The sequence below is a fragment of the Conger conger genome, chromosome 8 (genome assembly GCF_963514075.1).
Source record: "Conger conger chromosome 8, fConCon1.1, whole genome shotgun sequence".
NCBI lineage: Eukaryota > Metazoa > Chordata > Actinopteri > Anguilliformes > Congridae > Conger > Conger conger.
In genome coordinates this window covers 14,382,334-14,396,177 of record NC_083767.1, presented here as the reverse complement: position 1 = coordinate 14,396,177, position 13,844 = coordinate 14,382,334, and the positions used below count along the sequence as shown (strand labels likewise).

At 42.7% G+C, this 13,844-nt stretch overlaps 1 protein-coding gene across 3 annotated transcripts in view; it reads left to right on the top strand.

Moving 5' to 3' along the window:
* Nucleotides 1–13,844, top strand: part of LOC133134671 (lipopolysaccharide-responsive and beige-like anchor protein) — a 225,990-nt gene that overhangs the window by 116,871 nt on the left and 95,275 nt on the right. For 2 of the 3 annotated variants that reach the window (XM_061250940.1, XM_061250939.1), the window contains exon 37: nt 11,839–11,963. In XM_061250940.1, the coding sequence (XP_061106924.1) occupies nt 11,839–11,963 (125 nt within the window). Of the gene's footprint in view, nt 1–11,838; nt 11,964–12,255; nt 12,271–13,844 lie in introns of all 3 variants that reach the window. The other variant, XM_061250938.1, reaches the window with a different exon arrangement.

The following is a 13,844-nucleotide window of genomic DNA, read 5'->3' as shown; positions in this document are numbered from 1 at the left end:
CGCAGAACATATTGAAGACCTCAGACCAGCTGAGGTTTTCCATATGTTGCTCTCATTTACATTGTCTAGTTCGTGTCCTTGTTCAGGGAAGCTTCAACAGGGCATTGAAGCAGGAGATTAAGAAGCAGTTTGCAATTGTACTATGCTTGCGCGTGTGTGTGTGTGTGTGTGGAGTGCAGTCCGTAAGTATTTGGACAGTTACTTTTTTTTTGTTGTTTGGCCGTGTACTACAGCCCACTGAATACAAAATACAACATGAGGTCAAAGTACAGACTGTCAGTTTTAATTTGTGAGTATTTACATCCGTCAGTTTTACTTTGTGGTGCTGGTTTTATTGGAGTTGCAGTTAGGGAGATGGGCCTGTAACTGAAGATTATGGGTGCTATTTCAACTACACAGCACCCTTTTAGTTGATGTACTTAACCACGCTCACTGTTAAAATAAATACCCAGCCTTGTAACTGCACAATGTGTCTAGTACAAGCGATGAGCATCTCTCTCTTGAATGTTGAGAGATGATTTTCTGCTCAGTCCCTATGGTACGACCAGGCTGCCTAGAGAAGGAGGCTTTTAGACACGGCGCATCAGACCGCCAAATGGGCTTTGTGATGGAGTCCCTGTTGCGAGGTGCGAAAGGGAGCCCGTCTGGCGAAACCCTCATTACACACCGGCTTTTTTATGTTACAGGTTACGGATTTACGAGTTTCATCTACCTCGGCCAATGCATGTGGCCTTGGAGAAGCAAGGTCACGATAAGGCCCTGATCGATATCTGAATGAAAGACCGTTCCGGAAGTTTTTAAAGGGGGCCTTTTTTTTCTCCTCGGGATGCAATATCTGGGCAGTATTGATTGTTGGAGTCGAGTAGTTAGTCAAGGCCTATCTCCTTTGACTAACCCCAAGGCACGGTGTCATAGCCCCCTCGTCTGATAGATTGTTACTCTCCGAGCTGCTGTAATTATAAGCCGGGTTTGTGGATAATTCATTTCAACACTTTCACTGTTTTTGCCCCAAAATTTGTTTTATCTCCCGAGCACAGTCCTTTCTTTTGCTGCGAAAGCAGAAACCGGGACATAAAATATGGCGCGCTCTTCAGAGCACGATGAACGCGTCCTTCCCTGGAAGACTACTCTTTTTTTCATCTTGAGGAGAACATATTTCCTCCCAGACCTTTCTCTGCGGCGGTCTCGTACATGACGGTGTTCTCCGTTGCTTTCAGTGTTGTCCGCCTTTGTCGAAGGCTACGCGTTTTCTGTTCATTTAGTCTTTATAAGAAAGATCTGCATGAAGGATTACTGTTGTGGAAAGATGCTTTTCAGTAGATGTACGGTTCAATGTTGTACATCTGATGTATGTTGAAGTTTCAAATTCTCCACACTATAAAAAGGGAAGTGAGTTAGACGAGACATAGCCCCCATGAGAGTTTGCAGAGGTTGGGCATGGTAGATATAAATTGGTGGTCTTCACTCCTGGTCCCGAAAGGCTCAGGTTGTGCTAAAATCAGCAACCGATTCAAACCCAAGAAACTAGGTGAGGTGAGTTAAATGTGCTTTAATTGATCAATTAAGTGCTGAGTAACAACAAAAGACAGCACACCTTACAGCTGTCCAGGGTCAGGAGTGAGGACCACTGATGTAAAATGGTCCTCACCATGTCACACAGGCCTCGGAGTGCACCACTGTGATTGGCCGTGTGCGGATATGCCACGTGCCATATCAGGCCATCGCCTATGACCTGGTGGTGTAGGGTGTACTAGAGAACACAGATGTGCTAAAATGCAGCCAAATCATAAAGTTGTGTCTACCATAGGTTTTGTGTATACAAAGTTTTTGTGCATGCTGGTGTTACTCTACGTTTCTGATTGCCCCTCGTCACTGTTGTGGGAGCGGTGCTTCACTGCCAGTGTGGGTATTAAGTTACTTTCAGCGCACTTCCTTACCTGTGCTGATGAGAGTACAGATGTACAGAAAGCTGTAAACAGCGGTCAGAAGAGCCGGTTAATGAGCATGTGATGGGCAAAGAGGCGTGGCCCTTATGAGTATCTGACGATTGCCAGACAAGTGTTCCATCCTCACATTCTCAGATACTGTAGTGAGGACCTGCACAGAGAGGACTGTGATGAGACAGGACTGCTCGGGTGGGGTGGGGTGGGGTAGAGACCCTCTGGTCTATTAGTAAGTTAGTCAGGCTGGCATACCTGTTACTGTACTCTCCTCTTCAGTGTGGAGTGTGTTCTCTCAATCGCTCTCTCTCTCTCTCTCTCTCTCTGACTCTTTCCTCTGAGTTTGGAGTGAATGTTCTCTTATTTTCTCTCCTTCTCTCTCACGCTCTCTCTCTTTCTCTCATGCTCTCCCTCTCTCTCCTCTTTGAGTGTGGAGTGGATGCTCTCCCCCTCTTTAACGCTTACTTCCGTATTTAGAGTTTGTGCATTTTTGGCATCCCGCCAAAGATAACAAATGTAATGTGAAAGACACCCCCCAAATAAATCAATAAATAAATAAGGATTTATTTTTATGGCATTTCAGGGTTAAGAATTTCTCATTTCAGAAAATAGTTTTTGTGAAGTTAATGGGACATTTCAGGTTAACAATTGAAAAAGATCAATAACATTTTATGAGTTTAATGAACTAAATAATAATAAAATAGATCCATGTAAAGCTTTTCCCAAAATCATGAGTTGGATTTATTTGTGGAAAACTATGGAAATATTTTTGCTTTAATCTATTATGATTTACATAATTTGTAGATTGTGCTGATGATAAAAAAATTTGAGAAGTTTTCAGTGCAGTCTGTTTACTAAATGTGTGGAAGTTGTTTGCCTGGCAGGTGTGTGTCTGAAATATCACAGCTGAAATGTAAATGCGTAATAAAAGGAAAGGGTGAATTTATGGAGGCTCTCGTTCGATGTTTACAGTAGCGAGGGGGAAAACAAGCCCGTCGGTGGCTCTCCGCGAGATCTTAACTCCGCGTGATTAGCATATCATTTTCCCAGCCTTTGTCGTGAAATTTACACCGAGTTTAATTGCCGGTAATTGGAGGGTGCATTATACTAAGCCGGCGGTAATTAGGGCTCCATTTGCATTTTTCATTTTAGCGGCGCGTGGCGGAGACAGTGGCCCGCTCTCAGAGAAGCACAGGTCCCCCCGGACCTGCTGATAATATGGAGATGCGGTTTCACGCCTCCAGTTAATTTCTCTCCTCCCGATAGCACATAAAGGGATTATGTGTGATTAACTGGAGCCAGCCTGGAGGGCTGCTTTCTCTGGCCTGACTCTGCCTCATTACAAACTCTTCTACGCTCACATAAAGGTACGGACAGTCCCTAAAAGTGGCACAAATTCTTGTCGCTGGGACCTTACCCAATAGGTACATACAATTGTACCCGTAGCCAGCAGCATATAATTACTCCTTGAAAAACAAAAATGTACCTCCACTGTCACTTTATTTCTGAGAGTGTAATCAGGTGGACTATGACTGCATCATGTCATCCTGAATTTATGGAACATAATCCCTGTGCTCTGTAATAATTATTGTTGTAAATGTCATTTGACTAATTTGTTTGTGAATGCCCTTTTAAGTTTAAATCCTGCTTGTTGCAAATTAAACACTGAATAGAGAAGGGTATTTTCTCTAATGCAGTTTAAAAAAGAAATACTATATGTAATATCTTCAATATTTTGCGGTTAGTTTTTGAAAGAAACAAATTGACGTAAAATATGCTACAATATGATACAAATATAGTAAAATTCAGTATGTTGCTCAGTTTTGTGTGATGTAGGATTCTTTGGTCAGATTTGGACTCGTGTTGTACTATTTCTGCAATATTCCAATCCAGTATATTCTAATCCAGTAGCGAGGGAAATCTATCATCGCTGTTGTTTGTAGGAGCTGCATTTGTTTTATACAAATAAAATATAATACATAGTCCTGGCGAAAACAGTAACATTTTCATTTTCCTTTTTCTAAATGAGATTAGTTATAACAACCCTATAACTTCATGTCATATACAGAGTGTTTAGCATTTTCCTGTTCAACTGGAAAGAACAGCTGTTTGGTATAAATTGCATCATTTTAATGAGCCAGAATGGGAAAATGTGTGCCAATGTATAGTTTACCATCAAACCTGATTTTTAAAAATCTACGTTGGTACGTGAAATGGATTACGTTATTATAATAACAATAATTATGCTCCCATTAGTTCATGCAAGGATACAACACTACAACAACTTTTACTCTGTACTGTAATTTATTGTACCATAGTTCAAAGTACTTGTATTTAGTGCACTGTAGTTTAATGATTGTTATTGCCCCAATTTTGTTGTGGCAGTTGGCAAATAATTACTAGTTTGACAGTGATATTTAATCAGGCGATGGGCTGCAGTAGTAGTGTAGTTTCAGGAGAACTGTGTGTTAATTACACGTTATAATAACGAACACTTCCCCTTGTATTTTCACATTGATGCTATTTTTTAATAAATCAAAAAAAAGATTGGGTTAAAAGAAGGGGTTAAAAATATTCTTCCTGTAGGTTTACAGTATGTACTGTACTTTGAATGGCAATGATATTTTGCTGGATTGAATTAATATTGTATTGTGTATAATACATATATGCTGTTCACGCGCGGTTGTTATAATGTACAGTGCTTGCTCGACAAGTTGGTGAGTATCACATTTCCATCCCATTTGCATTGTGGAATTTTTCCATAGCCCACGGTGTTCTGCAATGGTTTCATGTTATTTCTCAGAGATAATGATCGAATGCACTGTCCTCGCTTGGCAGTGCTTGCACATATTACATGCATAAATGGACAACCAAAAGTAATTAGACTGAATAGAAACATGGTCCTGGACATGGTAGAGATCTGTTGAAACGCTGTTCTGTTGGAATCTGTGAAGTGTCTTTATGCAGAGAAACAGCCAAGTACCTGTATATATGTTTGGTTGTTTGTAATATGTACATGTCTCTGAATGATACTGTACTCATTAAACTCATGCATGCAGCCACACACACCCTCATATACACACACACTTAATGGCTTCCTGAAAAAAGGCTTCCCGTTATACCAAAAAAAAGAGCTTAACATAAAATATAATGGCACCGTGTGTGTGTGTGTGTGTGTGTGTGTGTGTGTGTGTGTGTGTGTGTGTGTGTGTATATATATATATATATATATATATATATATAGTACATACCTTGGCAGTACAACAACAATTTATTAATTCCTATTTTATTTGCAATTCAACATAACAAGAGAATTCAGAGAAGCCCTGATTAAATAAGTCCAAGTGTGCATTTTTTATTATAAATGCATGTACATTCAGTAATTGTATTTCATTTAAATGCGGTAGCAATATCATCACTCCATTGCAGCTCATCTGAGCCAGCGCTCACATTGTAGAAAATGTTTGATTTAAATTATTCGTAAATGAAAGAAGTGAATGATAAAACAAGAATCGGTGTAGTTTATCATCCACAAAGAACATTGAGCCTGTGGCCTAGTGATTGATTTGGTATTTCCCTATTGTTCATTAGCGTAACCTTGAGCCTCTGATGAACGTTATTGCAAACAAACAAACACCGATTTGAAAGTTATCTGTATTTACGTACATTAGCATTCCAATCTGCGCATTGCAAATGAACACATTCAGATCCGTTTCCGAACACAAACTGTCCGGCGTTGTGACTGATATTGCTTAATACACTTGTGTCAGATTGCTCTTCGGTGACTTTAATCACACACTTTTTTTCCCCTGCAGTACCGAGGTGTTCGGTCCGGCTCCGCTCATTTTAATTTGCGCTAGGGGTACTCTGAGGTCGATTGCTGCCGCAACTTGACAAAAGAGGTGCAGAGCATCTCGATGAATGAAAAATATCCAATTTATTTAGTCTATTTTTATAAACACATGCTTTATGCAAATCTAAAAATCATCTCTACGGTAATGGTGACATTTAAGCAATTTCAGGGGTGCCGGTCGGCCGCATTAATGAAAAAGGCAAAAAAAGAAATGTCTCTGCATGCGTGATGTCATTGGTTGTGACTGACTTAATCCCGGTGAAGCGTTATAAATGACTGTTTGTCCTTTGCAGAATGACTCGCACGCCGGTGATGTATGCAATCGTGTGCGTTTTTGCATTTCCTGTTTGTTGTGCTAACGGTCAGGCAGTATAATTTGTATAATCCTCGCTCAGAAATGAACCCGCTAGCAGTGCCATCAGTGTGGCCTGACCATTATTGGGGGTTAAAAACTGTCCTCATTCACAAAACGAATTCCTCCGCGGGATAGCCTGTCGCAAAACTGATATTTTACAGACCCCGTGTGTACACAAAATAAGACGGAGGCTAAACGAATGGCATTTAAGGCCGGTAAACAGACCCGCATTTGCCGGACGTCTTCGTGTACCTGATTGCATCTTGATGGATGGCAATCGTTTGTCTTTGTCGGTTGGAGAGACGCAAGGAGAAGTCAAACTGAAATAAGAGCCTTATCAAACTTTCCATGCCAAGGCGGGAAATCTATAAGGCTCCTTTTCTGTATTGTGTTTGGCACGAGGAGAGTGAGAGGGAATGACACTTTGCTCATAAAAAGGTCATAACATCAATTTTCCTTTCTCTCTCCTTACTCACACTTTGTGTGAAAGCGATTGTTCAATATTCACGGGTATTTTTTACCATTTCTCTTAAATTACACTTTTTCTCTGACTGCATTTCGGGAAAAGGGAAATGTAATTCTTCTTATTCAGAATTCTGAGGCCTTTTATTCACAAAAGTATCTTATTCCCTGTGAGATTGAAGTCATTGTAATTTAAATTTACATAAATAACGAAAATGACAAGGATCTTTATTTGATAATCTGTGTTGGCGTCGTAATCGAGAACTGTTCATGTTTCACGCTTGCTTGGTTTTTATTTTTTCCCCCTTTTATGGCTGCAGAAGAAGTAATGCAGTCGTTTATTTTTTTCCTTCTCTTTTTTTTGTGCCCTTCCTTGGTTATGTTTATGATCTGTGATCTCAGGCCCTCTGCGCTGGGTTTTAGGTGGCTAAAGATTATGCCTGTTTTGGAGTCATATGTAGTCATATGCAGCCCCTGGGACTTCTAAGGCCGCTGTACATAATATACCCCCGGCTTTATTTCCCAGTAACGTTGAGGTTTCTTGCGATTGATCGCAGCCGATCGTGTCAGATTTTCGTGCGCGTTTCCCCGAAACCCCTCGCACAGAGAGAGGATCTCCGTGAATGACCATTAAGTGCATTGCTAAGGTCACTCTTCCTCTCTCCGCTCCTGAAAGGGATGTCAGGTTGTGTAAAAAATCCATACTGCAGCTTCTCGCATAGCGTACATAATGATACTGAAATGCAACTGTTCAGTGTGCGAATGTGCGCAGTAGTGCGCTAACGGTGTACAAAAAATATGAATGCTTTTCAGATACTTATGAATAATAAATTGATGAAAATGTGCAGTGCAGTATACATTACATCTGTTATATCTTAATGGGACACAGTGGTTCTTACAACTGCCCCAGGTCAGGTCCAGTATATGGCCAAACAAAAGCGTATGAAACGTTATGTTCCCTCACAAGATATGGCTGATTGTACCCCAAAACTGTGTTCATAGTAGGCTAATGATGTAGCCCATATATAAACCTGCGATTTCTATGCTGTAGGACCCAGCATGCGCTCGTGGTAAGTTGATCCACGCAATGGGGAGCCTCATGTTTTGTCTCCGTTGGGCTGCTAGGTCGTATGAGTGTCATTTATTTGCTGAAAATATTTTTTTGCACATTACTGAGGAATGCTGAACCGGGTAGGCCACTTTCTGACCTTATCCGTTGATGTCTTTATTAGCTTTCCTAACTGTACAGTCATTCAGTTTTAAAACCTCTCTCGCGCACCCATAAAGAAAAGGGTACGTCCGTTGTTTTGTTTTAGTACCACTAAGTCAGTTCTGTTCTATTATTTAAACCTCACAAGTGTTTCATATTAATAATGATGGTTTGGAGGGAACCCTCTTTTTTTTAAGTGGTCCTTTAACAGTGACATGATTCAGCAATGGCTGGGCCAAATTAGCCTGGCTTGCAGGCTTGTCTTAGAGGTGAACCTCTGGCTAATCATGTGTGGGCCTTCTGAGCGCGCTCAGTTGGTGGCCTTTTGTAGTTTTAATTGTTGAGTCACGAGGAGCAGCAGCATTTTATTCCACCAAGACACCAGAGGTCGGATGAGAAATTAATAATTCATCGTCTGTAGGAACATACACTCGGCGTACAGGGTTTTAGGAGGGATTGATGACGGCGCAAATATCAAACGCCTTCTCTCGCCCTTGATTAGGGCACCATTGTCGTATATTTGTAACACGCGGCCAAATGCTGTGAAGAATAGTCCCAGCTCCTCGACTAATCGCTGCCACTGATGTCTGGAGCGCACTGATGAATGGAGCCTTTTTTGTGTGTCATTCCCCGAAGAGGAGGCGGTGGGGGAGTTAGGGTGGGGGTCGGGTGATTCAGGACTCCACTTGGGCAGACGTTTGATATTAATTTTAATAGATGAATGAAGGGTAAGTCACGGTGATGAAGTGCCCGCTCACGATGGAGGCTATCGCAGAAAAACACGCCGCAGACACTCACATGGCAAGAAGAAATTCTGTCTCCGCACCAACTGGAAGGCTTCCAGGTTCGCCAGGAGAACGGCCAGCTAAGCGCGCGTTAGCGAACGCTACGTAGCGGGAGATCGACTGCGGGCGGACGCAGGGCCCCAGTGCCGCGGTTTTATTTTGAGCATTTCAGCGAGCTGCCTTTGTCGCTCCTACCTAAGATTCACCTTCCAAAATATTGAGCCCCTATGTGTGTTTAATACCAAATTTGTTCCCTTTAAGTAGATCACAGGGGCCATTTTGCAGGATGCGCGCTGGTGTGTGTACCGCTGCCGTAGCTCTCTTGCCCCGGGGCCTAAAGCTGGAGGTGGACCTCGGGTAATTTGTCTGTCCCAGCTGTGTTTTCCTAACGCCGATGCACCACATGTGCAGTCCCCCCCCCCCCCCCCCCGCTATAATGAAATATTCAACATTACCGGTCTGAAATACTGTTCCAATAACGTCGACTGTTGCATTCGCAACTCCGCTCTCGCCCCAACAAAACATATTTTCTACATAATGGCGCATTTAATCATTGCATGATCCCCGATGTGTGTTTGTAAATCGCCTTTCCAGAACACTCTCGCAAGATGAAAAGAGCGTCAGACTCCTGTGCTCCGGCCAGCCCTGTGAAATCGATGCGGAGAGTAATCAAGTCATTCATGGGTTTGATTATGCTCAGGTTACGCCTCTTTCAGACTCCACTCAACAATATATATATATATTTTCTGTTCTTTTGTGTAAACATTTCCTCTATGGTTGCCCCAGGATTATAGTTCCTGCAGATGTTCATAGTGTGTGTGTGTGTGGGAGTGCGCGCGCGCGTGTGTATGCATGTGTACGTGTACATGTATGTGCGTTCCCCTTTAGCAAACCGCATATTTCAACCTAAGAAGGATTAATCTGTAATTTGTTCATGTTGTTAGTTTGGCCTTCATTTTGAATGTGTTTGAGCAACTGTTCCCAGTGTATTACCCGTACCGCATTAGTTCTGCGCTGGTGGACATTTTCAAAAAAAGTTTCAGTTAGGAATAATGTATCACTGGATTACGTGCAGATTTACATACGCATAGCTGCTGTGTTTGCCCAAAACCCAGCTGGAGCTTGTTTCTGCATCAGATAAGTTAACTACTTTACACAAATATAATCAGCTTCTCAAGAGCTTCTACAGTATTCCCTCAATATTTTCACTTCATTTCATTCTATTCTCCTCATTTTTTTAAAGAAGCTGCGAACCGTCAGCTCTCGCAAGATCACTCATGCAATGCAGACATCACTGCAGTGGTTCCTGAACATACTTTGGATCCTCTGTGAATGGTACAAACATAAACAAGGCGGTGGGTGTCTTAGAAGGCACTTAAATAGAATTGCAGTGATTTATATGTCTTGGGTGTTCGGGTCTTGTTGTACCATAAACCATCTTGCCTCTGTAAAGCAAAATGGATGGTTGGAATTTAATGTCATATTGTTATTGTTGTTCGTCAGTGTAGCGGGGGCACAAGAGCTTTGTGTAGAAGTCCCTTTAACATGCACCAACCACAAGGCGGGCATAGATTCGTACATGTCCAACGGGGTTACTGTACTGGGCATGAGTATGAAATGAAGAAGGCGGTTCATTACCATTCCATTTAAATATGCGTGTCCCCGAAATCAGTGGTTCCCAAACTCTGTCCTGGAGTACCCATGTGCATGCTGGATTACTTACCGTCTTAAACCACATTTTGTCAAATAGCTATGTATGCCAGAATGAATAAAACCCCCATGTTCATATTGCGTTTAAGCTATATTGCAACCAATGCATACATACGAATGCATACATTTTGTAGAGAAATTGCACAGAAAATGGTAAATTATTTCTAACTCATCAAATTAAAGACTGGAGTGAATCAGTAGGAAGTTTGGACACCTGGCCTCAAAAAGAACAATTTGGCAAACCTGCATTGTGTTGATTTGTTTAAGGAAAAAAAAAAAAAATGAAATTAATCGCATGCTTAAAAACCAAATTAATTTCAAAATTATGAGAATATTAGTTAACCTCAGTCTTTTATTTGTTACCTCTTTTTATGTAATTGTTTGCAAGGTGGTGCAATAAGCACAATATCAACATGCTAATTTTATTCTTCATGCCATTGCAATGCTATTTCTGGCATAATGTGGTTTAAGGTAAATAATCCATTTTAAGATGAAAACCAGCTAATTAAGCAAGATTAACTGCTTGTAAAAATTACTGGATGGCATTTGGGGTTGGAACAAAAACCAGCATACACAGGGGTACTCCAGGACCGAGTTTGGGAACCACTGCCCTAAATGGTAAAGAGGTTCGTTCCTCGTCTACACGAAAACCTCGCATAGCTAGCCAAAAAGAAAGAAGCCTTTTGCCATTTGTATTTTGTATTCATTTGTTTTTGAAGGAGGTGCCTTTTACGCGCAGGTTGAGGAATAACGCTTTTAGCGGCATTGCTGTTTCTCCGCTCAGAAAAGGCCGGCCGCCTCCTCTGAAACGGTGCCCTTTTAAAAAGCAGCTTCCGAGGAAAGGCGAGAAAAGTTATGGCCCAAATACATTTCCCCGCGTTGCGTTCCGCCTCAGGGGCTCAATGTAATGAATATTTTAAAAGATTATTTTAATTAAATTCCTCGGCGTCTAAATAGAGTAATATTTTATTATTGCGCGCTCCACTGCGGGCCGCGGTCCTCTTCATTAAAAGTTAACACTTGGCGGTGCCGCGACGTGGCGTGATGATTTAGTGCCGGCGTGAGGCGAGAACAGGAAAGGGGGGTTTTTAAGAAAAATGAGGGGGGACTCGGACATTGATGAATATTGGTAATGCTGCTCCACGTTCTTAATGGCAACATACCCCCCCCCCATTCCGGTGTGTACGGTTCCCCCGCCGCGGCTGAAATGAGGCCGGGATTGCCGCGCGCGTCTCGGCCGAAACCGATCATCCTGTCACCGCTCGGATTCTCCGTGATGCATTTACGCTCATTTCACCTTCACCGGGCACGAGGAACACGGGGGGTAGGGAGGGTAAGAAAGCGGGGGGACTCCCGGTCCGGAGGTAGGACGGCGAGATTGTTGTTCTCAAGGACGCGCCCGAGTTAAGGGCGGCGTCCGCGCTGTGCGGGGAAAGACGGACCGAACGGAGGAGAGCTCTACGCCGCCGCCTTGCTGTGTGCTAATCGCTAACACGTGTGCCTCCCTCTCTCTCCGGCTGCAGCCGTCCGCGGGAGTTCTGGCGCCTGGACTACTGGGAGGACGACCTGCGTCGACGGCGGCGCTTCGTGCGGAACCCCTTCGGATCCACGCACTCGGAGGCAGCGCTCAAGGCCGCGGCTGAGAACGGTCAGTCTCGCCCCCGGGGGTCGCCGTGTGTCACGGCAGCTAAAATCAGAGCTACAGTTGCCGTAAACACATTTTCACCGTGCCTCCAGAATGAGCTTCTCATTTAAATACTGTAGTTTACACAGTTACATTTCCAACAGGCCCACATTAATAAAGGCTGCTCGCTCCAGGCTGTTCTGTCTGGGGTCACACAAGGGTTTTGCTTCCATTATTCTATCTTTGTTTTATTTTCAGTTGTGACATTTGTTTAGAAAACATTTGTTGTTTTGTCCTTTTTTTTCTTGCTTTTCAGAGTTGAGAGTTACGGGTAAGTGATATGCTAGGCTTGCTGGTGTGTGTACGTGTTTGTGTGTGTGTTCTTTCTTGGCTGAGGAAATGCATTTAGCCTCTGAACACCAAAATACCCTTTTAACTAAGTGACCACAAACGCAACACATCTGAGTTGGTCCACGCATGCACTTATAGCATGAATATGCTGCCTATGCCAAGCTTTACTGTTTTTGGCTAAGAACACAATGCTATAGCAAAGTCGTGTGATCTCCAGACACAACAACCCTGCAGCTTTATAAACTAATAAACTCTGACCTCTCTCACCTCATCACCCTACCAGGTCAAACCTTGCTTGGACACCATATCTGACCATAACATTTTCTTGGGGTTTAAAATGAAACTATGTTATTATATTTCTATTTTTCTCCTCTCCAGTAATATCACAAAGCATTATGAGATATTTAACTGAATTCATATTGTTGTGCTGTTTGCTGGCATACTGTATTGGGTAGTTGGAACTAAACAGGTTGAAAATAAGTGTGTGCGTGTGTGTTCACATGCGCAAGAGGATCTTATTGTAGTGACCATTGCTTTGAAGAAAAGTACATACTCATTTTGAGTCAGTTAGGTGGTTAGTAACTCAATCTTCTAATTATCATTTAATGGTGATCATTATTCTGCCACCAGCTGGACAAAGTGCTCAGCTGAGTACAAGAAACACTTAGGCCTCATTCACCTTCCCTCTAAAGCTTTTATCCGCATGCCTGTTGGACCAGGTGCACTGTTCCTTTTATAACATTTTAACTACAGAATTGGGCCATCGTATCCATCCATATGCATTATGTGTGTGTATGTACATGTAGGTAATTAGCTGTAAAATGGAAACGCCGATGGAAAGTCACTCAGTACAGCGTTCGACCACCGTTTGCGGTGCACACACTGTGGCATAATCCACCGGTTTCTGGAATTCTGCATGAGCAACATGATATGGCTTTCCTGCAGGAAAGTCAATCAACCCGGCCTTACTCGGTGGATGCGGAAAACCCTGTCTCAGAACGTTCCAGAATATCCCATAAATGCTCGATTGGGATCACTTCTGATTACCGTGAAGGCCGTGACATGCGGGTAGTGGCAGCGTAATGCTCGAATCTCGGGGGGACTTGCTCCAGCTCTGGGGACGTTGCCATCTTGGAAGCTGTCCTCTCTGTGGGACCGACATGTTTGGACGATTACGCCGTACCATTATGTATCAATTGAATGCAAACTTGGCTTTTAAGGGTTTGAGTGCACACACACCACGCCAGGAAAATTAGTATGTATTTTTTTTAAGGCCAGCTCTTATACTGTAGCTGCAGTAGCCAGCCGTTCTCTGTGATTCATTAGCCTCAGGATACTCCTCATGCTATGTGATTGCTTTAATGACCCCGCATTCTCAGAAGTTGAACATACGGCAGAAGATTTTTTCTTTTTTTTTCTTTCCCCCAACAGTACAGAGGCATGCGTGTTAAAATAAATTGCTTGACTCAACAGGTTGTGAATAGGCTTTAGCATCATTCCTTAGAATCACTATTTTCAAACGTCAAAAGTATGGTGGTCCACATAAGCACGCTT